Raw genomic sequence first — 24,149 nt, forward strand, 5'->3', positions numbered from 1 at the left:
GTGCCATGAATTAAACAAGTGTTTTCATGGATCATTCTCTAACCTAAATATAAAACAAGTACTGAATTTGTAATGAAGAAATTCATTTTTAATTTGTCTGCACAATTTTATGATTATCTGTTTTAAAATTAATAATACACCCCAAACTTTGTAAGATACAAGGAGAGGCATTTATGCATGAAATAAACTTTGGCTGGAGTTATATGCTGTTCTCTTTCTGTGAGTTCTTTCACTTAACACTTTTTTGTTTTTACTTTTTTTTTGAAGCCCTCTGTTCTTTTTGTTTGTGATTATAACAATAGTGGATTAATGTTAGTATTGACATTTTCGCTTCTGAATTTACTTTACAGCTTTGATTTCTTGGTTCATCATAGATTCATCTTGTTTGGATAATGGATTTCTGACAAAATCTTTATTTGTTGCTTCATGCTTATGGCTTCACCTTAAAAAGTAATAATTTCTTTTTTTTTTTGAGTTTTTCTGGAATTATAAAATATATGCACCTCAAAATTAATGCATCTGTGTGTACTGATGCAGTTCTTGCTATAGACTAAATTAGTGGAGCTTCTGTTTATTGCATTGCTTTTTGATATGTTGCTGATGTGGCTCACATGTTTCTATATATCTGGATCTGATTGGTGTTCAAACTTTTTTGTATCAGTATGATTTTCTTTCCCTTTTAAACATTTTATCTATTTTGCATTGCTTTAACTTGTAGTTTGAAATTTATTTGAGATCATGAGCATATCAATTATTTGTCCGTAATTTTCTTTTCTCAAAAATCATTCCTTTTGTTTTCTCTCGTGTTCTTTTACACTTCAACCTCTTCTGACCATTCTCCAGACAGCTTAAGTAGTGTGCTTTATTGCATGATATCTTTCCACATAAACTAATAATTATTATAATTAGTTTGGTCAGTAAACGGTAGCCTTTTAGGCTGCCAAACACTCCATAAATTCAAACCCACGAGCTCAACAGCCCACCATAGGCACAAAGCCTGCAAGCACAATGGCCCAGCAGGGTTTGAACCTAGGTGGCAGCTTCAGCAGTGATCACCCACCAACACAAATTTATTGTTTATTCTATTGTTGCAGAATTATGATTTTCTTTGTTTGATTGCACATTCTTGATTGTTTACCATTTCAATCACGTTTCCTTTTATTATCTGGTTTCAACCAGGACCAAACCAAGATTCTTTTGTCTTTTACATCCAAAGCCGTTCAGGAAACTTGTACACAAAAGAGCTCTTCTATTGTTATCTATTTCAACTTGGATATAAATTATTTATTTCTCGATTGGTTTGTTGATAAGAAAAATATTTTTCTGTATATGAACTTCTGGCAAAAGACTAATATGCAGTTATTATTTGGGTTCAGATCACTGGGCAATCTTGTCCTCTGTCATTTAAGGGGAGCCCATACTGGATGGCTCCTGAGGTAGGAAACCCTTATTCTTTTTGTGTTATGTGCCCATACATGGTTGTAAGGAAACATGCTTAACAATTGTCTAAATAACTGATGTAGGTTATCATTAATTCAAATGGGAGCAATCTACCTGTGGATATTTGGAGTCTTGGCTGTACTGTTCTGGAGATGGCCACGGCAAAACCACCCTGGAGTCAATATGAAGGAGTGAGTTTCTAGCTAGTTTATTTGTTGAGTAGGCAAACAAAATGCCAGAAGGCATGTTTTTTTTTGTCAAATTAGAGAACCTTGATATTATAATTTGTAGAAATTATGTTTCTGGTGTTGCAGGATCCATCAATACAAAGTATTTTTTTACAAACAAATTAAATATTTTTGTTATTGTATTCTCTTTTAGCTTATCTTCAGAAATGGGTGTTCGACAGTTCGCTAGAATGATAGTAGTACTAAATATATGAATGCTACAGGTTGCCGCAATGTTTAAAATTGGGAACAGTAAGGAGCTTCCAGTAATCCCTGACAATCTTTCAAAGGATTGCAAGGATTTTTTAAGGCTTTGTCTTCAGCGCATTCCTGCTATGCGTCCTACAGCTTCACAACTTTTAGAACATCCATTTGTGAAGCATGCAGAACCTTATGCTAAGCTTGATGTTGTTTCACAGAATCATGAAGCATTTTCTTCTGCCAACAACGCTGATCGATCCATGGTAAATACTAATGTTTTGGTTGGCTCTTCCATGCTTAATGTGTACCGTCTTCTTGTCTTCTTATTACTCACTTGTTTTCCAGTCATTGTTTGGTAATTTTTCATATGCTTATTTTAAAATTTGTTTCTTACTTAGCTTTCAAATACTTTTCCAGCCATGAAAGTTTGTGATTAGCATGACATTTCCAACATTATGACTACTGTGGACCATTGCTTGATATCTGGAACTGCAATTTGTTTCCAAATATCTGAAGTAAAATGTACTCTCTTGATTAGTTTATGCGATGAAAATGCCTACATATACTCCTCATGATACTGCTTGCCGAAATCAAGTTTGCACCTTTCAGTTACTTCTGGTTCTCTATGTCGTATGTCATTTATCGGTCAAACATTTGTATTGAATTTATTTAGCATTGGCTTCTGCATGTTTGTGCTACTATGGCTCAGTTCTAGAACATCACGCAACTAATTGATTAAAACCTGCAAGCTTAAATTAAAAGCTGATAACAATAGAATTTTTTACTCATTACTTGTCTCTTGTCAGTTATGAGCCTAAGGAGTTCACTGTATGGACTATCGATGCTCTTTGCCATTGAAATATGTGAGTTCTGAAGAAGACCAACTGAATCACCCAATTCCTTAGGAATCTTCTACTGGCAGTGGTGGTATGCTCACAAATTTGCAAGAGGATGCGTAGTAATCTAATGGGCCCCTGCCAATACTGTCTGTCCATGAAAGACCAGATTATCATACATTTTGTTGTTATATTTTTGCAATTTCAGTTCAAAACATGGTGTTATTTCCAGCTAGCACTATTCTTTTTAAATTTTCCGTGCATGTCCTCATTGGCCTTACTTCTCCATTTCTGACATTTTATTCAACTGGAGTACCTCCTAGGCTAAATAGCTTCTTCAAGCCACCTTAGCAGTGAATGCACCAAAGTTTCTTGTGTATTCATGATTGCCATAGCCAATATTTGAGATGACTTAGCAATTCGGAATACTGGATGAGTAAAATTAAAACGTGCTGGTAGACAGACATGACTAATTGCAACATTAAAGCCTTATTCATTTTAAGCTGTAAAACTTGCTTTGAAACATGTGAATCAAAGTCTGTCAAGAGCTAAAGCAAATTCCAAAATATTTACATAGACAAAGCAACAGGCTTGGGGATGTTTGTGCGTTCAAACTTGGGACTGAAATCCACATTGATGAAAAGCTCCCTTGAGACTTTTTTAACCGCTCATGGGGAGTCCTGAAGCTTATATATGGTTTGAGTGGATCTTCTTGAATTAGTCAGCTTTTGAGATTGAGGTCTTCCATTAAGAGTAGGATGCACAAACTGCAGATGGTTTATCAGGGCATTGCTGATAAGTTTCAGGCCTTCCAGTGTGCCAGAATCTGATGGAGAGGTTAAGTCTCCATTGGGAGGCAAAGAGTCTCATCGATGAACTTTGACTGAAATGAGAGCAAGTAGGGCTTAGCAGGATTTGATCCATTTATGCATGTCATTGAAAATGTTAAGTGTTTTGAAACACTTCTTCCACAAAGTACCATTTATATCCTAAGTTTCTGGTTCAGGTTCAGGTACGAGAACCTGGATTGTGGGTTCGAGGAATTTTTTTCATTATGGTTCATAGGGGTTCGTGTGTGTGTATATGCGTTATATATACAAAAAGATAAGATAAGATGAAGTATTAATGTACAACAAGAGACCACAAGTGAGCTTAAGGGACTGAAAGTACAAACAGAGGCCAGAAGGCAACAAAAGCACTAAACAGTTGTCCAAGAAAATTGAAACTAACATATCAAGAAGCAAACGAAGAGAAACAACACTGTACAAGAGGGACTTCGAAAATGCAGAGCAACTAGCAGTTTGTAGTCATAAAAATTTAACTCGAAACCGAAGGATAGCTATTTGTGTGCGGAGAAGTCCGAACCTGCCGCCAAAGAGCAGGGCCACTATTGCTGTCACTGAAGTTGCTTATCCTGGAAATGGTGTCTTAAACACTCTCTTAGTAAAGCAAGTGAACCTAGCCCCTTGCTGACCTGCGGCGTCAGGGCTGGTCTCAGACTGAAGCTTGGCCTAAGGAACCTGATGCCTAAATAGGTGTAGCTAGAAGTCATCTCAATCTCGGTCCCTCTAAAAAAGAAGTGCAGATAATAGGTTTTCAAATAGTTGAAAACCATAACTTGGGTCTTGCCCAAGTTGATCACTAGCTGTCGAGAATCACATAAGAGAAGGCCAACCCGTCCAACGACGCTGTAACACATCAGCGGAGGAAGACAAAAGCACCACGTAGTTAGCAAAGAGAAAGATGGAAATCATGACCTAATGAAAATAATATTCATCCTCGGGAAGTGAGAAACTCCTTAGATATGTCTCAAGCTCATCAATGTGGATACCAAATAGTGTAGGAGAAAGTGGGCATCCCTGCTTGACCTTGATAGAACTTTGAATGAAATCAGAGAAGCCTTGAGGAGTCCTGAAATGACCAACAACTCTCACATAAAGTCTCATGATGGCTATGAGCAGAACCTCAAAAAGCCCAATATCCTTGAGTCTCTAAAATAATGCCAAGTCGGGGACAAAATCAAAGGCTTTGTGGAAGCCTATAAAGCAATAGTAGACTTTAGCAGAGCGATGTCAAGCCTCCTCAATGATGGCCCTGAGGGTTTGAATACGATCTGTAATCTGAAAATCAGCTCTAAAACCAGCTTGGCCTTCGGCCCTGCAACCTAATCTGTCCAGCTGTCTCGTGAGAATAATGTGCAAGAGTGTGGCATAGAGTTTGGAAAAGGTATGGCCAATCATAATGGACCTGTAGTTCCCCGAATCAGAGGTTTGCCTAGCCTTGTGGACCGGGTGGATAATATGGTGAGACCAAGATTGCAGAAAGGCAGCACACACCACTCTGTTGAAGAGATCAATAAGATATGAACCAAGAACATAAATCCCTACCTTAAAGAGCACTTCATATCAAGGAGAGGACCCCACACAATGGAACCGTAACGGACAAATGGTCTAACCAAAGAGTCCAAGTGGGACATCTTGATCATAGTATCTTGAAAGTTATGTCTGAAGCATTGTCTCTCAAGCATAGCCTGGGAACCAAGTCCCTTGTTCATGTGAGGCTGCATAGCAAGTCTTAGGCTGAACCGGGGTCTGAGAAATTAAACCCCAAGTATAAGAGGAAGTGATCTCAATCTCCTCACCCTGAAAGTAAAAGTAGAGGTGTGAGGTCTTCAAGCAATTGAAGACCATAATCACCCTTCCTCATCAGCCACCTTGCTACAATTCATGGCTCTAATGGCCTCGACAATGGTGGAAATGGTAAAAAGGTAGTAGTGGAGGGGGGGGAGGTGATGCAAGGGGGAGACTGACCAAGATTGTCGTGAAGGGTGACGATATAGGAGATGAGGGAGTTGAAATCAAGAAGAGCAAGTAAAACAAAGTGGCGGGGAAAGAGTGTGTGACAAAAGTGCTTCGAGGAGGCTAGAAGGGAAGAGCTGAGGGATTTGCACTGCTTAAGGTAAAAGAGACACTTCTTCCAGCGAAGGAAGCTATGGTAGTAGAGCCCAATTCGGGGGAAAGCGGGGCCCTGATCGGTGAAGGTGGAGCAAATAAGACTATGATAAGACTTACAGTCGTCATCAAACCAATAGTTCTGGGGACAGGAGTTGGGGCAGGAGGGATGTGCTATGAGGGAGGCAAAGAAATGCAGGAAAGAGAGGACGACAAACTCTTGGATCGCCGTGGAGATAAGGTCAAACATTGTGGAAGCACAGGATAAGTCTGTGAGGGGAACTGCTCGAAGAGTGCTGTTGAGATGGTTAATGAAGAGGTCACGGTTGGGGTCAATGAAGGAAATGGTGGTGCGGGTAGGCAAGGGCAGCACAGAGGGGTAGGGGGGAGGACAGGGATGGGAGGGGGGGTGATGAGAGGGGCATGAAAGGTGAGGTTGAGGTGGGAGACAAAGAAGTGGCTAACGAAGGGGATGAGGGAGGTGTAGGCAAGGATGTAGTCAACGACACTAGCACCACCACAATGAGGTGAGTAGGAAAAAAACTTAGAGCTTGGGAAGCAAGGGAGCCCATTAAGAACCCCAGGAGCAAAAGACTCACAAAGATGAAGTGTTTGCCATATCATGTCAAAGGGCCATCGATGTCATTCGAGGAATGTTGTAAACTAATCGTATCACTGTTTGACTTGAAAGTACAAAGGGAGTTAGTCCGCCTACCATGGAAAGGAACTTGAAGATGTCTTGTATGGGCGTTGAAATCCCCTAAAATAACCAAGTTCCCCAGAGCAGAGAAATATACGAAACTTTAAAACTAAATCATTTCATAGTATATCTAAATCATTTCATAGTGTGATGCTTGATCATTGATCAATGCCAAATGCCAAAGGTAAACATTAAAACATGGTCCTATCATTCTAATGAAAATCGTTGCCTTGAATTACTGAAATAAAATATAGTTCATGAAAGTTTATAAGTTAAAACATGATTCAAAGTTGAATAATCATCAATAATCAAAGTTCTGATGATGATCAATCATCAAATGGATTATCAAAAAAATCATCGGGATTTTCATTTTCCCCAACTGCTAGTATATCCTCATTATCACCCAAATTGGTTTTGTTAGCACTAGATCCATCAAGTGCCATGTTCTCATCATCATCCACATCAAGCAGAGTGGCTCTAGGAAATTCTGAATGGTCATATCCAAGACAACGACCTTGGGTGCTACGTCCTACAACTTCTTTGCCCCCTTTTTGTATTTTGCATCCTTGCATGCCATGAGATGCAAATTGGTGTGAATAAACACCAACTCCTTAGCTTTTTTGGCAGCCTACCGGTTATGCTTGATTGAGTGGATAAAGGAGTAATCGGTTATGCTTGATTGAGTGGATAAAGGAATACACTCCTATTCCTCTCAATGGTAGAAGAGCTAGCAACCTGGAGAGAAAACAAACAAATAAAAAAATAAAAAATACAAGATAAATAATAGAATGGTAAGTGTTAAATTCTACAATGCAAGTGACCAAAAAAGAAGAGATTTGTTGACCATTTATGGGTTCTTAGGGCAACAAGGAAGTTCTTTCCTCTTCCCACTAAGATCTACCTAGATGAGGATTTCGGTAGATCCTAGGTTTCAAAGTTGAGGCATTCTCAGGGACTTGTGGTAGAGGCTAGGCGCAATGAGAAATAGGCCATTTTCTAGAATCTCAGAGCAGTTATTTGGGACTCCCCTCCTCCTAGGTGGGACTCGAGGTTGGTCGCCAAGGCCAAATGGCACTCTCAACAGCATTTTGGCATGGTGGGACCCCACAACAATTCCCTCCATGTCAAATGCTTGAATGACAACGAGTCTTTATGGTCCTTGCCAGGTCTTTTCCAAGATGCCCTTAGTTTTGCTGACATTCCCCTTATTATGGAGACTCATGAGAGCCTTGCTAGTCCTCCTCCGAGCATCTCTAGGTACCAGTGGTTATCAACTTTTAGGGATGAGGTTAGGTGTTCTGGGGGTACATTGCCTCTCTTGTCAATGATTGCCTTTTCAGTGTGACTTTAGTGGCCCAATTCGACAACTCTGCCAGATTCATGTGAGTATCATTAGCTAGAGGATGTCACACTTTAGGGACGTCTACATTGTTTTTTGCTACTTTCTGTCGGCCTCCTTGTACTACGCAATCCATAACGTAGACAATAGGGACCCTTTCTAGGATCTGTAGGAGTACATCACCAATTTTTTTGCCATGGGGGCCATCATTATTCTTGGGGACTTTAATGCACGAACTAGAGATCTTCAGACCCCCCTCCATGATTGTGAGTCGGACTCGATTTGCATTGTTGAGTCTGATCCAAACACTTTTGGCCTACAATGTACTTAAAAGGACAATCGGGGACCTCTTACTAGATACATGTCATCTACTGCACTTGTGCGAGTCTTCAGACTAGTTGATCTTGAATTGGATTTCTTGCTTCTTGGGTTTTGACCTTTTCACCTTTTGGCCTCACTGCAATAGTGAAGTGTTGTTGATTACGCCCTCTCCTGTGCCCATCTCAACCCCTTGCTTTATTGTCACCTTTTCATGTTCACCAACATTTGTGAGGTAGTTAGATGCAAGAATAGTAGTAAGACCACAAATGAGGAGGGGTTCCAAGTGGAGCTCTTCAAGCTTGGCATTACTGTCTTGGGGGCCTATCTCATAGTGCTCTTTAACATAGTGGTTTATACTGGATTTCTTGAGTCTTGATCACGACACATCATCTACTAGATTCATAAGACTAGGTCGGTCTTAGACCCTGGCTACTACAAGACCATCATGATTGGGCATACATTCGCCAAGTTATATGCCACAGTGTTGAACACTATCTTATTCAGGGAGCTTGGCTAGGGGGCAAGTTGGTTTTTGAATGGATCACCAAACCATGGATCATATACTCACTTTGCAGATCATCATCAAGGAGGCTCGACATTGCTCGGTGAAAGTCTACTCTTGCTTTGTAAACTTTCACACAACTTTTCTTTCTGTCCCTAGGATGAGCCTCTTCCAAAGGCTTTTAGGGACTTTGGGATTTCAGAGGTCTTGACGGCTATCACGAGGTTGTATGATTGTGTGGTGGGCAGATTTAGAACCCCTTAGGGGTTTTCAAACAACATTCAGAGCACCATCAGGATGAAGTAGAGTCCTCTCTCTCCTACTCTCTTTGGTTTCTACATCGATGAGCTGGAGACCTTCCTTCGCGACTTCTCGCTCTTTGGTGATGGCTTCTTTTTACACCAGGTTCTGATATCCATCTTGCTCTTTGCGGACGATGTGGTTCTCTTGGCTTCCTCCCTTGAGGGACCCAACGACTCCTTGATGGGTTGGCCTCCTTTTGTATCTTGCGACAGTTAGTTGTGAACTTGGGCAAGACTTGGGTGATTATGGTCTTCAATTGCTTGAAGACCTCACACCTCTACTTTTACTTTCGGGGTGAGGAGATTGAGATCACTTCCTCTTATACTTGGGGTTTAATTTCTCAGGCCCCGATTCAGCCTAAGACTTGCTATGCAGCCTCACATGAACAAGGGACTTGGTTCCCAGGCTATGCTTGAGAGACAATGCTTTAGGCATAACTTTCAAGATACTATGATCAAGATGTCCCACTTGGACTCTTTGGTTAGACCATTTGTCCGTTACGGTTCCATTGTGTGGGGTCCTCTCCTTGAGTTGGATTGGGCTTTTGTGGAGCGGGTTCAAGCCCTCCTTTGGCGTATTATCAGATGTCATCGGTGCACCTCTCTCACTATCATCATGGTTGAGTTTAGTGCTTACCCTTTCAGGCTTGGGACTATCTTTGATCAAGTTTGGTTTCTCCACCAATTGCGGGGCTTCGCGGATTTTTATGAGGGTCGTTATAGATAGTCCTACTTGGCCCACTACTCTTCTGAGATGGTCACGAGGTCCGATTTGGCTGGCAGAGCTTGTTGCTAGTTCACCCACTTCTCTACTCTTCTTGGCTTGATTGGGATCTCGATGGATTGTCTTTGCCCTTTTAAGTTTTAGTTGGATGTCCCCACTCATCTCTTGTCCTCTTAGCAGGAGTTGAACGAGAATGTTATGATCGACATCTATAGGCAGTATATTCTCATGATTTGGAGCAACCCTTTGGGGGGGGTCTTCGCATGAGGATGGCTTTCTATGTTGAGCACTTCATGGATACCCATGATGGGATTATTGTGCGACCTTGGTACGCTACTCGTAACTAGACACATACCCTTCGTATCTCATTAGGCTATCAGAGTGGGCTTTCATTGGCTATGGATTCAAATTGATCATCAAATTGATAGAGAGGACATAATCTGCCATCTCTGCCATATTGAGGTGGAAACTCAGACCCACTTCATTTTCCATTGCCCCATTTCCTATGAGATCAGAGGGAGGTTCCACTACCTGTTCAAAGAGTGCACATTCCTCTCGTCATTTTCAATTACACAGATCAGCTGTGTTTGATACTTTATCTTCAGGAGGCCTTGCGGCTTCGCAATCACATCGTGCAAGCTCAGTTTTCTTTGGTGCAGTTTACTGACCAGCTCATCTACTCATTCTTTGCTTCTGGGGCCTCCCTACCCGAGGGGCAAAGCGACCTCGTTGCCACTCTTTGGATTACTCCAGGTCTGTCAAACCTTTCAAAGGCTACACTCAACAATGTCACCTAACTTCCGCTAGCTCTTCGAAACAGTTTAGAGCTCACCCTTGCTCGGGCCAATATTCCCTAAGTTCTTGACTACTCGACTGTGAGTAGTTAGTTGGTTGTCTCTCTTTGGTTCTTATTCTTTTTCTTTCTTGTCTTGTTCTTCTTGTGGATGCCATTTTGTGCTTCTGCTATTAGTGGTTCCCTCTTTGTATGCTTTTTAGTCCCTTAGACCCTCGTGGTCTCTTGTTGTACATTAATAAATTTATCTTTTCTTATCTTATTCACCTTTTTATAAAAGGTGCCCTCATGATCATTCTCTCTTCTTTGTATAACCTGGGATATCAAATGATGTTCAAGTAAGTTGTCTTGATATAACTTATGTCAATTAAAAATGTAGATATCTCTCAATAAACAATGATAGGGGAATGTATTTATAAATAGAATTTACAACTTACACTTTTATCCTCTCCAACATGGTGTCTATGGATTAATAGACGTCCCCAAGGCACGATTCGTCAATGTCAACAAAGCAAAGCATGGACATGATTGGCTTGGTTAATTCCAATGCATACTCCACACGACCCCGCTAATCATCATCCAATATCATCGCTTTCACTTTTTGGGCACTTATTGTATTGGATTGCTTCCAAATGCCCCATTGGTTGCTAATGATCAATTGTGAGAATGCCTCATTTACCTTCACGAGTCATCTCAAGATGATTATGGGAGAGGCAAAAAGAGTTTCAGCCACCTAAGACCATTCACTTTAAGGCAACTTGCAATTTTGTCATAAACTATATATCTTGCCTCATTTTGAAATGCTTGATCTAGTCTGTCTCTCTTGTTGGTGCCAACTTTGGTTCATCTATATCTTCATCCTCATCTCTACAAGGTATATGCAAGAAGGATGTCTAAAATTATAACCACTTTGGTTTCCTTTTGCAACTAATTTCTTTGCATCTTCTTGTTCATTAATAGATGCTGCTATTTGTCCAAGTGGCAGCCCTGCTGGACCCTAGACACATTAATATCGCTTTACCCCTAGGGCCCATAGAATGAAGTTTTACTCGGTAGTAGGAGCTTCTATATTCTGAGTTGCAAAAATTACAATTCCATACAAACCCCTCATCTCCGGGACATTAAAGAAATTCTTGGATTGTATTTCCATAGAGAAGACTTTGTATCGATTTAAAAATTTTGAGACCGACCCACTAAGCTTTGATTACTCATTATTGCAATCTATAAATAAAAGTGCGGAAAATAAAACTTCAAAACTTCTACAAAAAACATGAAAAAAGTATAGAGCTTTTGAGAAACTTGAAACAATCTATCAAAAACTAAAGAATATAGTTGAAATGCATACCTTAAACACTTAAATATGCTTTTTGAAAGGTATCTGTAACTCCACAATCAATCTCCTTCGAACACAATCACCTCACTTCAAACTCGTAAGATGGAGAGAGCAAATGTGGAATGAGATGTGTTTGTAGCCTCCTTATTTTGGGTCGTTTGAGGGAAAAAAAAATCTAGCTTTTTATGTTTTTGGGCCCATACTTTTTTTTTGGCCGGTGTCCGCTCGGGTCTGGGCCGGGTACCCCCGGGTCTGCGGCGGGCTCTCACAAGGTCTGCATTTGGACTTGATTTGCACTTGCGTGGGCCCACAGGTCCAAACATGGAGCTTGTTACCGTTGTGTTATAGGCTATTGCGTAGAATCAATTTATTATTATTTTTATTGATGGGTAAGAGGCCGAAACTAAGATTCATTATTATTTGTTGTGATTAATTATTAGTTTTTGTCTAGCTCGCGTAGACTTGAACCCAAGACCTCCCAGATGAGAACTCACAAGTTGCAACTTATCATTGTGCTATAAGCTATTGCCTAATTTAGTAAATTTTTATTTATTATAATATTCTTTATAATTACTCTAGCAACTATTTAAGTTATTGTTTGTTAAACTTAGTTTGTTGTTATATAATATATTTGCGAAGTATATATTATCTAAAATAAATCATATGATTACTATATCAATTATTGGCATAGATTGTAGTTGGTAGACTTGAACTTGGCAAAAACTCAACGGACACAACAATTGCAACTCAACAAAGACCTGGGAAAATCATCTCAACTTAAGAAGTTTCTTTAAAATCCTTTTTTTGGCAAAATTCAATGACAAGATGTATCCAATCAGTCCATAAATGAGTACAAAAGTGTTTTCTATTAAATTTGAAATTGAATACAAAATTGCATCGTCATGTGCAATCCTGATACAATACTTAGGTAGATGCTTTACAGTTTTATGATGATAGCCTCAGGTAATTATCATCATAATTCATAAATTGAACATTGTAGCATTTTGCATCTTCCTTCTTCTTGGATTTGTGAAAAGTTTGGCAAAGGTGTTAATCCTTGCACTTTGTTGTAGCACCTTGCTCAATGTTAACAGTTGTGTTTGTGGCTCCAAGTCAACCTCCATCTTGCTACTTAAAGGCAATGACTCCTTTGCCTTTGTGTTTGAATCCTTGATATTGATAAAGATCGTCATTTTTGGTCTCCACTCCCAAACCCTCTTACTGTAATCAAATTTATTAGATGACAAGAGATCTCAATAACTAGTTGAGGTCTAGAAGTTGTTAGGATTAAACCTTAGACAGAAATAACAATTACATGCAAATATAAACAATATTAGAAAATAATAGATCACACAAAAAAAACACGAGACACCAAGATTTAATGTGGTTCACCCAAACCTTGGGCTACGTCCACCAAACAACAAGTCCAATATTATTACGATCTAGTGATTACAACCTGATTACAATCCATAATCAATACCGCCGCAAGAAGGAATTTTCGCATCACACCTTATGAAACAATCCCTAAACCTAAGCCCTTTTATACAAATATTTTTGTCGCTTTAGGGTTAAAACTAGTTACAACATGTCGTCCAAAAATTGGCGAATATAAGCAATAGCCAATTGGCGAATAGTAGCCCACCGTTGGCGAATAGTAGCCCAATTTTTATTTTTTTCGGGGCGATACCTTGAACCCCAAAGAATTTATGAAGTATGTACAGTGCTTCCTTGATCAGTCACCGCAAACTAACAAAAGTGGAGGCTGAAATGGAGTTGAGGGTTAGTGCCCCTCTTGAAGTTCTAGGGGCAATACCATCGATAGGTTGAGAGACAACACTCCTTGTGCGGTCTGAGGGTAGCATACAAATCGACGCCTTTGAGACCACACAACTTCTTTCTGCACACCATTTTCACAACTTAATCATTTAGGAATAAATTAGGTATTTGATAAATTTGTGTGAAGAATATTTGCTCTTCAAGTGTAGTGGGTTAGAAGTGTGAGGGGCAGCACTGGTTGGGGCCTATACGCTATACAAATAGTAGGGTAGGGTAGGGGTTCCTAGTGCTGTGGTAGGGCCTATGAACCTTCATCGTCAAGATGAGCCTTGTAGGGTTTGAGGGTAGGATCCAAATTAAAACCTTTGAGACCACACAAAACATCATGTCGCACACCATTTTCACAAATTTATTATTTAAGGAAGAAATTAGGTATTTGATAAATTTTTGTGAAGAATACTTGCTCTTCAATTCCTATGGGAAGAAGTGCGAGAGGTATTCGTGCAGTTTTGATGCATGTACAGGGCAAAAAAACACAATTCTTTAAGACTATTTTTTTTCTTTCCTTTTTCCTTTTTCCATCCATTTGATGCGTCTGGCTAGTAATTGCCAAGTTTTGGTGAATACGCATAAAAAACACAGCAAGTCAAACTAGCGAGTTTCCTGTGAGTTACTCAGCAAGGCAAAAAATGGGGAGTGATTGTTGAGTCTGCCGACTGTGGTATCAATATCTTAAATCCATCTATTTAGAAAATGCCAAAAGATATCATCTTATAGTTGTTTTTAATTACTGAAAGTTATTTTGCTTTGAAGTATTTCATTTAGTATCTACATGGAGACATATACATTTTTGTTTCACCTTCGTTCGGAAATATTACATGTGCTATTAAATTTAATATTTTGACGTGTAAATGGATGTCAATTAGGTATGAATTTTGGTAAACATTTCACAACCCTTGCTGCCATCGAAGGGTGCCTTTTGGCACTATTTATTAAATATGATATTAATTAATGTTATTTATGTATTTATAATATTGGGTTTCTATCATGGGGGTCCATCCAATATGAAAAGCCAAAAATGGCTAGATCAATAATGAAAATCCTGTACATACCAATGCAAGTGTGACAAGTCCAAAAAACAAAGGATAAACGACCATAACAATAGAGGACTCCAAAGCAGGCTTTACCTTATAAAACTCTAGATAAAGCAAACAGATAGCAGCCCAAGGACATATCAGATGTTGTGATGTCCCTCAGAAAACCAGACCTAAAGACCAAAATACGAGAGGCAGCCATATTTTGCAGACCATTAAACCATATATGATAGCAAAACCTACCAAGACAGACATATGGAAACCTCAGCATAATTCAGACACTCCTATCGGACATATCAGATATTGTGATATCCCTCAAAAAACCAGACCTAAAGACCAAATTCTGAGAGGCAGCCATATTTTGCAGACCATTAAACCATATATGATAGCAAAACCTACCAAGACAAACGTATGGAAACCTCAGCATAATTCAGACACTCCTATCTACAAACCATCTTCGCCAGTAACAGTTTGCTATTGCTCATGCACTGTTGGATACATCAGTGGAAATCAGAATTACAGTAAGCTTTAACTAAAGAAGTTGATGATGCCATATATAATATATTTTTCAAGTACATATTATATTTATTTATATTAAATTATATTATTATTATTGCTAAGTTTAGGAATACTTATTTTTAACTTATTTTTATTAAATTTTTAATTGTGCATATATCTTTATTTATGAGGTTTTAAAGGAATGTTCAATTTAGCTCTATCTATACTAGGGGGCCTTAGAAATAGTCATTTTCATATCTTTGTCTATGCAACTCTGCTTAGTGTTCCATAGTTTGTCCAACACAACCTCTAAATTATTTTTTAATAATGCTTAAAGGCTGTGTAAAGTGTCCTGCCAAGAAATCATCAAGGTCTTGAGCTATATTATTTCCCATAGAAAGAGATCCTCCTAGGCTTCACTTTCATAAATTGGCCTCAGGAGAAAGACGCTGCTTAGGGAAGAAGGAACTTATTTATATCATTGGTGCTGAGCACATTGATCTCTCCTCGTAAATAAGAGACATACTGAAATTCTCTGCTTCTGTTCATCTCAGTTCCCATGGTTCTTCCATTAGAAGTAATAGAAAGAATTCTACTACAATGGCAATGGGCCAGCATGAATTGATGAAGAAACCTTGATTCAGTCCCCCACTCTTTGCCAGGTCACCCAATATTTTGGCTTTGCAGAATATTGCTCCTCATCTTGAGATCTTTCCCAGCTTTGTAATTAATTACAGCTCACTATTGAGATAATTCTGTGTTAAACTATCTACAAGTTGTCTTCTATGGAATCTGAAGGCTTTGGTAATTTCTTCTCGACTGAAACCAAAAATGATGCCAAAGTAAACAATATTTATTTTTGATCTTGGTCTATGGTTTCTGGCTATTATAAGCATCCTGGAGTTTTGGAATCAAGTTGTATTTTGAATGGTGGATGAAGCTCCCACAACTTTTGAAACTTAAACAAGAAGTGGCATGGTGGAGTACCATCCTGAAAGAGTATAATGATTGTCAGAGGTCTGAACCAGTCTCTTAGCAACCTTAGTTTCTGGGGAAAAGTTTATGTAGATTTGGAGAGCTAGTTGTCCAGGAGAAGTCTTGCCAAGTCTTCTGCCCTCTTATTTTACTAGGTAAACAGTCATTCTTTGAGCCCCTTATCCAGGGGATTACTTCCATGGCTTTCCTTTCTTTTCAATTTTTGAAATACTATTTATTCGCTACCCAGAACACTCTAGTCATGACTTGTGTTTTTATATTACAGAAAGAGATATTCTTTACAATATAACCTTCTGCTTTGTCAGTTGCATACACGTTTGTCAACATTTATTAGAGGTCTCTTGAATCATCAGTTTCTTTTTTTTTTCATTTCCGAATCAGTGTGCAGTTTTACTTTATAGGATTGCTAGCTGTAGCTGATGTGTCAGACTAGCTATATAAGATAATCACCAAAAGCCCTTTAGTAGTTGTAAATTCTCTGAACTGTTTGTTTTAAAGTTTTCTTACAATATTTAGATTCTTTTATACAAACCAAATCAGATGTTGTGAACTTGATTTAATTTTTAAACAGCCTTTGTTTGGAAGGGACATTTAGGCCTCATATATTCAAAAGAGGGTGTCTTTAAATATATCTTTGACCAATTTGTGAGGTTGAGAGTTTTCCAATAAGACTGTCTTGCTGATTTGGTGAGGGTGAAACGTTATTTCTTCAAAGCCTCTACCCTTTCTTTTTTAGCTTTCTAAGCTGTCTCGATTGCTGCTCTCGTCTAATGGCCAATTGGTTCTACAAACTGGCTACTTGGGACCCATATAAAAATAGCAAATACAAGTGCATCTTGAGTGACAGGGGTTCAAGACCATCCCTTCTCATTGTCAGATAGTTGAAATCCCTGGAAGAACTCTGATTCTGATTGTTCATATCACTCATAACTGCAGGCTTGCAAATTTTCCCAGAATGCATTTATCTTACGTTTTGCACAATTATGGAGAGGTCAAATCTATATTATGGTTTAGCCATGGACATAACTTTGTGAGCATGCTTATCAGAAAATCTTAGGCCAGGCACAACACTTTGTTTGCAAACTTTCATTCTATTATTCTCAAGATGATTTATGCTTGTTGGCTGACCTGGGTCGGAGCTACCTTTAGAGATATTAAAAGTGAGCAACCTTAGACAAATCCAAGCAGACGTTGAGTACTTGTCTGAAGTTACTCTTACGAGGGCAATGTATGATGATGGTTTCAACGATTCCTCTTGTTGGCCGTTTTCTCATATTCATGTACGGATCTGGGCCTGCATTGTATTAGCCTGGCCTTCCCAAATTTTCTAATTAGTATGTAGACAGCTTTTAGCAGTAAACATGTTAATAGAATACTGCAGTTTGGGATTCCCATTATTCTCTTATCATTTCCTTACTGTGGTGTTATGCACAATCTTTTTGCCATCTGTTGACACTATAAATTCCAATCAGCTGAATCATCTTAGCATTTTACCTTTTTTTTTTTTAATGCAATGCAGAATGTGATGCAGGGTGCTGGACACGCAAGGAACCTTTCATCTCTTGATACAGATTATGCTGCTAGACAGTTACAAGCAAATCGTGTGCATAGAACTTCAAGGTTTTTCCCTGATCATTTTCTTTATTGTTCCTTCAAGTCAGCAATTGCATTATTTTGGTGATTACAAGATCCATAAAGTATGTAGGAATATTAACTTGTGGATTTTTTATTGCAGTGAGCAGTTCTATTTGCAAAAGAATATATCAATGCCAATTTCTTGTCCAGTATCTCCTTGTGGAAGCCCATTGATACGACCTCGTTCACCACATTATCAAAGTGGCAGGATGTCTCCTTCGCCTATATCAACCCCACTTGCTAGCTCTGGCACGTCAACTCCATTGACTGGAGGTCATGGTGCCATTCCATTCCAATTAAATGGAACTGTGAAACAGTCGACATATGCAGATGAAGGTTTTGTCAGTGTTCCTAGATCACCTAATATGAATGGTGTCTATCATGATATGAGGTCTGATGTTTACCATGGAACACCATCGGGCCATACTCCAGAAGGCTCACCCAGAGCTCAAGAACAGTTGTCAGAAGATGATATTTTGGGGCAAGCATATGGTAGGATGACAAGAGAGATTAATTGTGAAACCCAAAGGCAGTACTGTGGTCAAGTCGCTTTAGCTGAACATGTGTCCCAGCAGCTATTAAAGATTCCATCAAAATTCCCCGAGTCTGGCTTTAGGCCGAGTTCTCCCTTGCTTGGACGCTCAAATGGTCATGATTATTGTTGAAGGTGTGGAACTGAAGTAGATTTGAATTCTGTTGACAATTTTACTGACTTGGATGCTAAGTCTTCTGTTGGAGTCTGAGTTTGACTTACCAGCTATCTGACATTCATACAAATTCCATTATTTTGCGGGGCAGTTCTACATTAGCAGTTGCTTTAACATGTATTCAAAGGAGCATCAATAGCTGATGGAGATCATTTGTAGAAATACCATATCAACCCAAATTGTGAAATAATGTGCAAGATTTGTTGCTGTGCTGGCCTAGAACAGTACAGAATGTATTGTTTGTAGTTTAGATTGGGATGGGGGCATTGGCAACATGATTGTTCTTTAACATAGCTAAAGGTAAGCTTCACTCTTACGAATCTATGTGTGCTGATGAGAGAAATGTGTACTGCTGACATCATTTAATGACAACTTGCATCTTTGCAGACAAGAAAAAGGTTTCTGCATAATATGCTGCTTGTTTTTATATAGCTTCCATTTGAGGGATCAGCGCATTGAAATCCAAGAGTGAAGAGACTGTATTTCTAAATTTCTGTATTTTAAATAGGGCGATTAAGGAGACAGGCTATCTTACTTTGGCCATTTAATTGCTTCTTGTCTTTATTAAGAAGAGATTGTAGCCAAAATTAGAGTTGATCAAAACTAGGCTACAACGAGGAACATAGGCAATCAATTATTGATTGGGCCTCTATGAATTTCATCTTATAGCAAATTTATGATTGGGTTAGTCATCCTTGAACTTGATCTATAACAATAACTATAATCTAAATGACTTAGCGTCTATGGGTTTTCTTTTGGTGAATTTCCTAACCAAACATGTGCACACAGTATAAATCTAATGCCTTGGGTATTATACAGTTCAAAGCTATAATTTATGGTTGTTCTTATACTAGTATCATGCAAGGGATAGCAAGAAAATTTAGAGGATATATGCAGTAACATATTGAACGATTATAAATATCTGGAGTCCACTGCCAATTACATCATCCTAATGACCTCTCATTAGATGCTTTTTATATTGCCATTTCAAATTGATTGGGTCAGAGGATGGCGTAAAAGGTAAGAATGGGGAGGAGCTTCTTCCTTGCTACCCGTAGATATGTGCTTTACCCATCAGTTGGAAAGATGTAGGTGGCTTTCGGAAACAGATCAAGTTTGAGGAACTTTGTTGTTCATTATTACTATGATCTAGCTTTTTGTTCCCGCCCTATATCTGGAGTCCACTGCCAATTACATCATCCTAATGACCTCTCATCAGATGCTCTTTATATTGCCATTTCAAACTGATTGGGTCAGTGGATGGCATAAAAGGTAAGAATGGGGAGGAGCTTCTTCCATGCTACCCGTAGAGAAGTGTGCTTTACCCATCAGTTGGAAAGATGTAGGTGGCTCTTGGAAACAGATCAAGTTTGAGGAACTTTGTTGTTCATTATTACTATGATCTAGCTTTTTGTTCATTATTACTATGATCTAGCTTTTTGTTCCCGCCCTTCAATAGCTTAAACCAAGCAGTTTGATGTAGCTTACATATACTATCCTCCAATATTGCATAGAAGATAATATTTTAATGTCTGTGTTATTCATTAAAGATTTCTTCTCCATGGCCAGATTTTGCAGATTGAGTTAAAACACATAAATGTCTTGCAAATATATCATGAAAATTAACTCAACATTGAGTAGTATTCCTACTTGTTCCTAAATTTTGACTGGTGATATTTGACCAAAACAGCTAAAGAAAGATGGGACTTGTGAATACAGCAGATCAGATTTCTTACATCGGAAGACAATTTCTTTTCATGAATATTTCAGGTTTAGTGTGTAGCCAACGTTGTAACCTCTGCCTACATTAAATTAAACTGTATCTGCAAAATGTAGTTATAAGTGGTACAAATCAGAGCAGTCCTGGTTTGGTCAAGATTATAACTAATTTTAAATTATTAATGGGTGTTTTGGACATTGATTTGTTAATACATCATTAAAATATATGTATTTGTTAATGCAAGTGAAATCCATCGATGTGAATTTTTGCATTAATCTGCCACTATTTTCATTCTCCCAATCAGCTTCAGTGAGAGCTTCTGTTGGAATGGATGGTAAATATTTAGTTAATGGACTATGCGCTGTATCTTTACATTAAAGAAAGATGTTCTGCAGGAATCTCGCTTCAAGGTTGGCATGGCTACTTAAATTAGTGTAATGTTTTCATGAAAGTGGGTGACTGCCAATTTTTTTCCCCAATGCTTGCAATTTTTGCAAGTAATACTGTCCACAAATTTCCAGGTCAGCGAACTATAACACCCAACTTTTATGAAATAATTTTCAATTATTAACAACAGTCAATGAATGAATGAATGAAAGATTTTTAATGACGTCCACGAGGCCATAAACCTAAGGGAACCACATAAAACTCCTAGTCAGTCTGATGTGATTTTTCCAGCCTGTCTCTTTTGTTGTGAATCTGCTCAAGTAAAATGACCCCCTTGAAGAGTCTTGGTCCTTTAAATAGAATCTAATAATTTTTAAACCTTGATTATTTAGAACTGTGAGAGCAAGCTTTGAATCGGTGCTCTTGCATTGTGAAAGTTAAAGATGTAATTAGGCGTAGAAGATTCACAAAATGTTGTTTGTATTTGAGACACCCGTTTGAGTTTGCAACCATTGAAGAAAATGTAACGAATAGACGGACGAAATCTACCGATTTTTGAAAAGGCGACGGGATTCAGATTCTACAAGAAATATCAAAATCACAAACCATCAGTGTTCGGGTGCAGGAATCGTTTGAAAATTATTCGTTGTGTACTTTGTGTCTTTTGTAACAAGCCTTACAAACCAAATATTAGGGAACCAACGAAATCAGATTAATATTCCTTATATCTGAACTTTAATAAGAAAAATACTCTCGCCCATCTAACAATTCCGACCAAAAGCGTTGGAGAGATTAATTTGAAGGTTTTGGTTTAGATAACAGGATTGAATTGTGTCTTCGCATTGTAATCAATGATAACTTAGTTTGGCATATTTCTAAGCAACTCTGTAGGTTGGATTGTGGATAGGCTTAAGTGCACACACATTTATTCCAAATTCTAAATCTTACTATTTATTATTATTGTGATGTTAATGAACATTATGTAGAGATGAAGCTTCATAATTTAATAATAGGGTCTTGCTGCTGCTCCTAGGTTTTGTTCATGTCGAGTGACCATTGTTTTGGTTGTAGATGTGATTCTTAAAGACATTTTTGCACTTTCTGATGATGGAGAATTGTGAGGTGATTTTCAGACTTGTTGCTCTAGCGTTGTTTTGGTTTTTGGGAACGAGTCTTTGGTGGACTCTATTGGTTGGTGTTTCCTTTTGGTAGACTCCTAGAGATTCTAGAGTTGGGGGCTTGGGTGATGACTCAAGGTCTTCATCATTATTGTGTAGGGGATTGGATTGAGTTTCTACAATTTTTGGTCCCCTCTCCTTATATTCACAAATGGGTTAGAGGCCTATTTCAAGGGCTATATTGAGCTTTTCTCTAATGCCAAGGGCTTTATTCATTTTGAATTTTGGACTCTTCAAAGAACATGGATTTCGTGTTTGATGATTATATGTGGTTGTGGGGTGAGTACTGCCTTTTGGTCAAGTCTAGTCTCCTTTTAAATCCTTTTTTGAGTGTCTAAATGTTGAGGTTATGTGGGTTTTACATCTCTCCCCCTCCATTTTTGGGAGGATTCCAACTATGAGGAAATAGACAAGTGTATTGGATGTGTCTTAAAAGCTGATTTTTTTTTACATACAAAATCTCTACTTTTGCTCTCATCCTTGTGTTAGACACATTAACTTCTATTCTATTGACAAGGATGAAGTTTTGATATTGGGGTAGATATCTTGGACCGAAATACTTGACTTTAAGGGTCTCCATGTCAGATGCTTTTTGATTGGCCAACTAGTTGTTGGTTGTTTGCTCTTGTAATGAACGGATGCAAAGAAATAGGTTCGAAGAAGGCTAGTGGAGATCAACTAACTATTCACGCATTTGACTCTTATTTTAATGGCTCCTCGAAGGATGAATCATCTTGACTTAGGTTTTTTACACATTTATTATGACTTAAATGTTTCTTGCCCTAAAAACTCCATCAAGTCCCATTAGAAAGTCCAACTTTACCTTTAGCTCTAGCCTCCTCAGAGGTGAGTATTTGTTGTTTGACAACTCTTTTACACATTAACTATGACTTAAATGTTTCTTGCCCAGACAACTCCATCAAGTCCCATTGGAAAGTCCAACTTTACCTTTAGCTCTAGCGTCCTTAGAGGTGATTATTTGTTGTTTGACAACTCTGATGCAATAAGGCTTTGGATGTTCTTCAAAACTCCAACAATGGAGTTGTTAGGGTTATCTCAATTCTCCAAGGATTGGTTGGGTAGGAACTTCCAAAGACTCCTCCCTGGGTCCTTTCTCTGAAAAAGAGACAAGAACTCTTCAAATTAACCCTCCATTCAGTGTAGTCTTTAGGGCTCTCAAAGATACCCTAATGTCTCACCAACACCCCCACACCCCTGCTACAAGATCTTTGCAATTCAAGGTGTCCAAGACCTTTTACAAACACTAATGAACTTGTTTGTCCATTTTGCAAGTTGGGTTTCACTCTTTTTCCAATTCTTGTTCAACAATTCTATACTTTACCCAAAACAGACCTAGTAGAATTAACACTACAAATAAGGGATTTTGTAAATTCCTCAAATTTGACCTAAACAAGGCACCAAACAAATTAGATATTTGGATACCCTTTTGGAAGAATTATCAAATTGCAAAGAACCCCATCTAGGTTATGTTCAAAGGTGCCCTAATCACAAAACCCTCCTTTTTAGGCTTAAATCCAAGGTTTAAACGTAATCCACTTTGTTTCATGGTAAAAAAATTTCATAAAACTTCCAAACTGGGCTCAAATCTTCCATACTAGTCTGTATTGTCCATTTAAGGTGTCCAACCTTGTATCACAACTCACAAGGCTACCTTATGCACGTTTTTCCTTCTTGTAATGACTCAACACTACACTTGTTCAACCATAAACTCACCATTTTGGCATCACAAGCGAGGAGGAAAGGTTGGAGCACTTATCTATAGTCATTTTACCCTCACCCCTAGCCATCCACAAAGCCATAGCTAGTTAGAGGTCGTGGATTGCTAGGAATACATTGAAAAGCTTTAAAACTCTAGTTGCTAAGAAAGCACAAAAATGAATACAAGCGATTGATCTAATTTGTTGTACTGATTTAAATCAATGCCTTGAACATGTGAAAGAAATCTAGAGAGTGGATTCAAATAGTTCTTCATACAAAACCAAAAACTTGCTTGAAAAGTGCAGATCAACACTCTAGAAGACACAAAATTTTGCTCCAAAATTTATCTCCTCGATTCCAACTCGAAATATGGTGATCTCCAAGATATATACACTCCTCCAGGTCATTTGGTCGTTACCCAACCAACTTTTCACTTGGTTATGCATTCTTGACAACTTTTGCAAGAAATTGCAAAAAATGCCAAAATTGCAAAGTTGCAACTTAGCAACTATTTAGCAACTTTTGATATGGCATTACGTTCTTATAAGATGAGACTGAAAGGGAAATCTTGAGACCCAACCTGTTTGCGGCTGTCCCATTTTTGGCTCTCCTAGCTTTTTTGGCCTGTTGTTCTTTGTAGTTTGACATGGTTAGGGACTTATTGTCTATTTCTTTTTTAACCATGGGGTTTTAGGTGCTCATTCAAACCCTGTTTTTGTGGCTGAGGAGTATTGTGTTATTTGTGATGCCACTCTGGTCACCTTGTTCTG

At 38.5% G+C, this 24,149-nt stretch overlaps 1 protein-coding gene across 2 annotated transcripts in view; it reads left to right on the plus strand.

Annotated features, from left to right (window-relative positions):
* The window catches only part of YDA (Protein kinase superfamily protein), a 63,118-nt gene extending 44,051 nt beyond the window's left edge, over positions 1 to 19,067 (plus strand). The window contains exons 8-12 of one of the 2 annotated variants that reach the window (XM_089795365.1): positions 1,377 to 1,436; positions 1,524 to 1,631; positions 1,892 to 2,131; positions 17,565 to 17,653; positions 17,769 to 19,067. In XM_089795365.1, coding sequence (XP_089651491.1) covers positions 1,377 to 1,436; positions 1,524 to 1,631; positions 1,892 to 2,131; positions 17,565 to 17,653; positions 17,769 to 18,333 — 1,062 coding nt within the window. In that variant the 3' untranslated portion in view covers positions 18,334 to 19,067. Of the gene's footprint in view, positions 1 to 1,376; positions 1,437 to 1,523; positions 1,632 to 1,891; positions 2,132 to 17,552; positions 17,654 to 17,768 lie in introns of both variants that reach the window. The other variant, XM_089795364.1, reaches the window with a different exon arrangement.
* The last annotated feature ends 5,082 nt before the right edge of the window (positions 19,068 to 24,149 follow it).

Source organism: Cupressus sempervirens, chromosome 8, assembly GCF_028749045.1.
Source record: "Cupressus sempervirens isolate cs-2001-9-10 chromosome 8, ASM2874904v1, whole genome shotgun sequence".
NCBI lineage: Eukaryota > Viridiplantae > Streptophyta > Pinopsida > Cupressales > Cupressaceae > Cupressus > Cupressus sempervirens.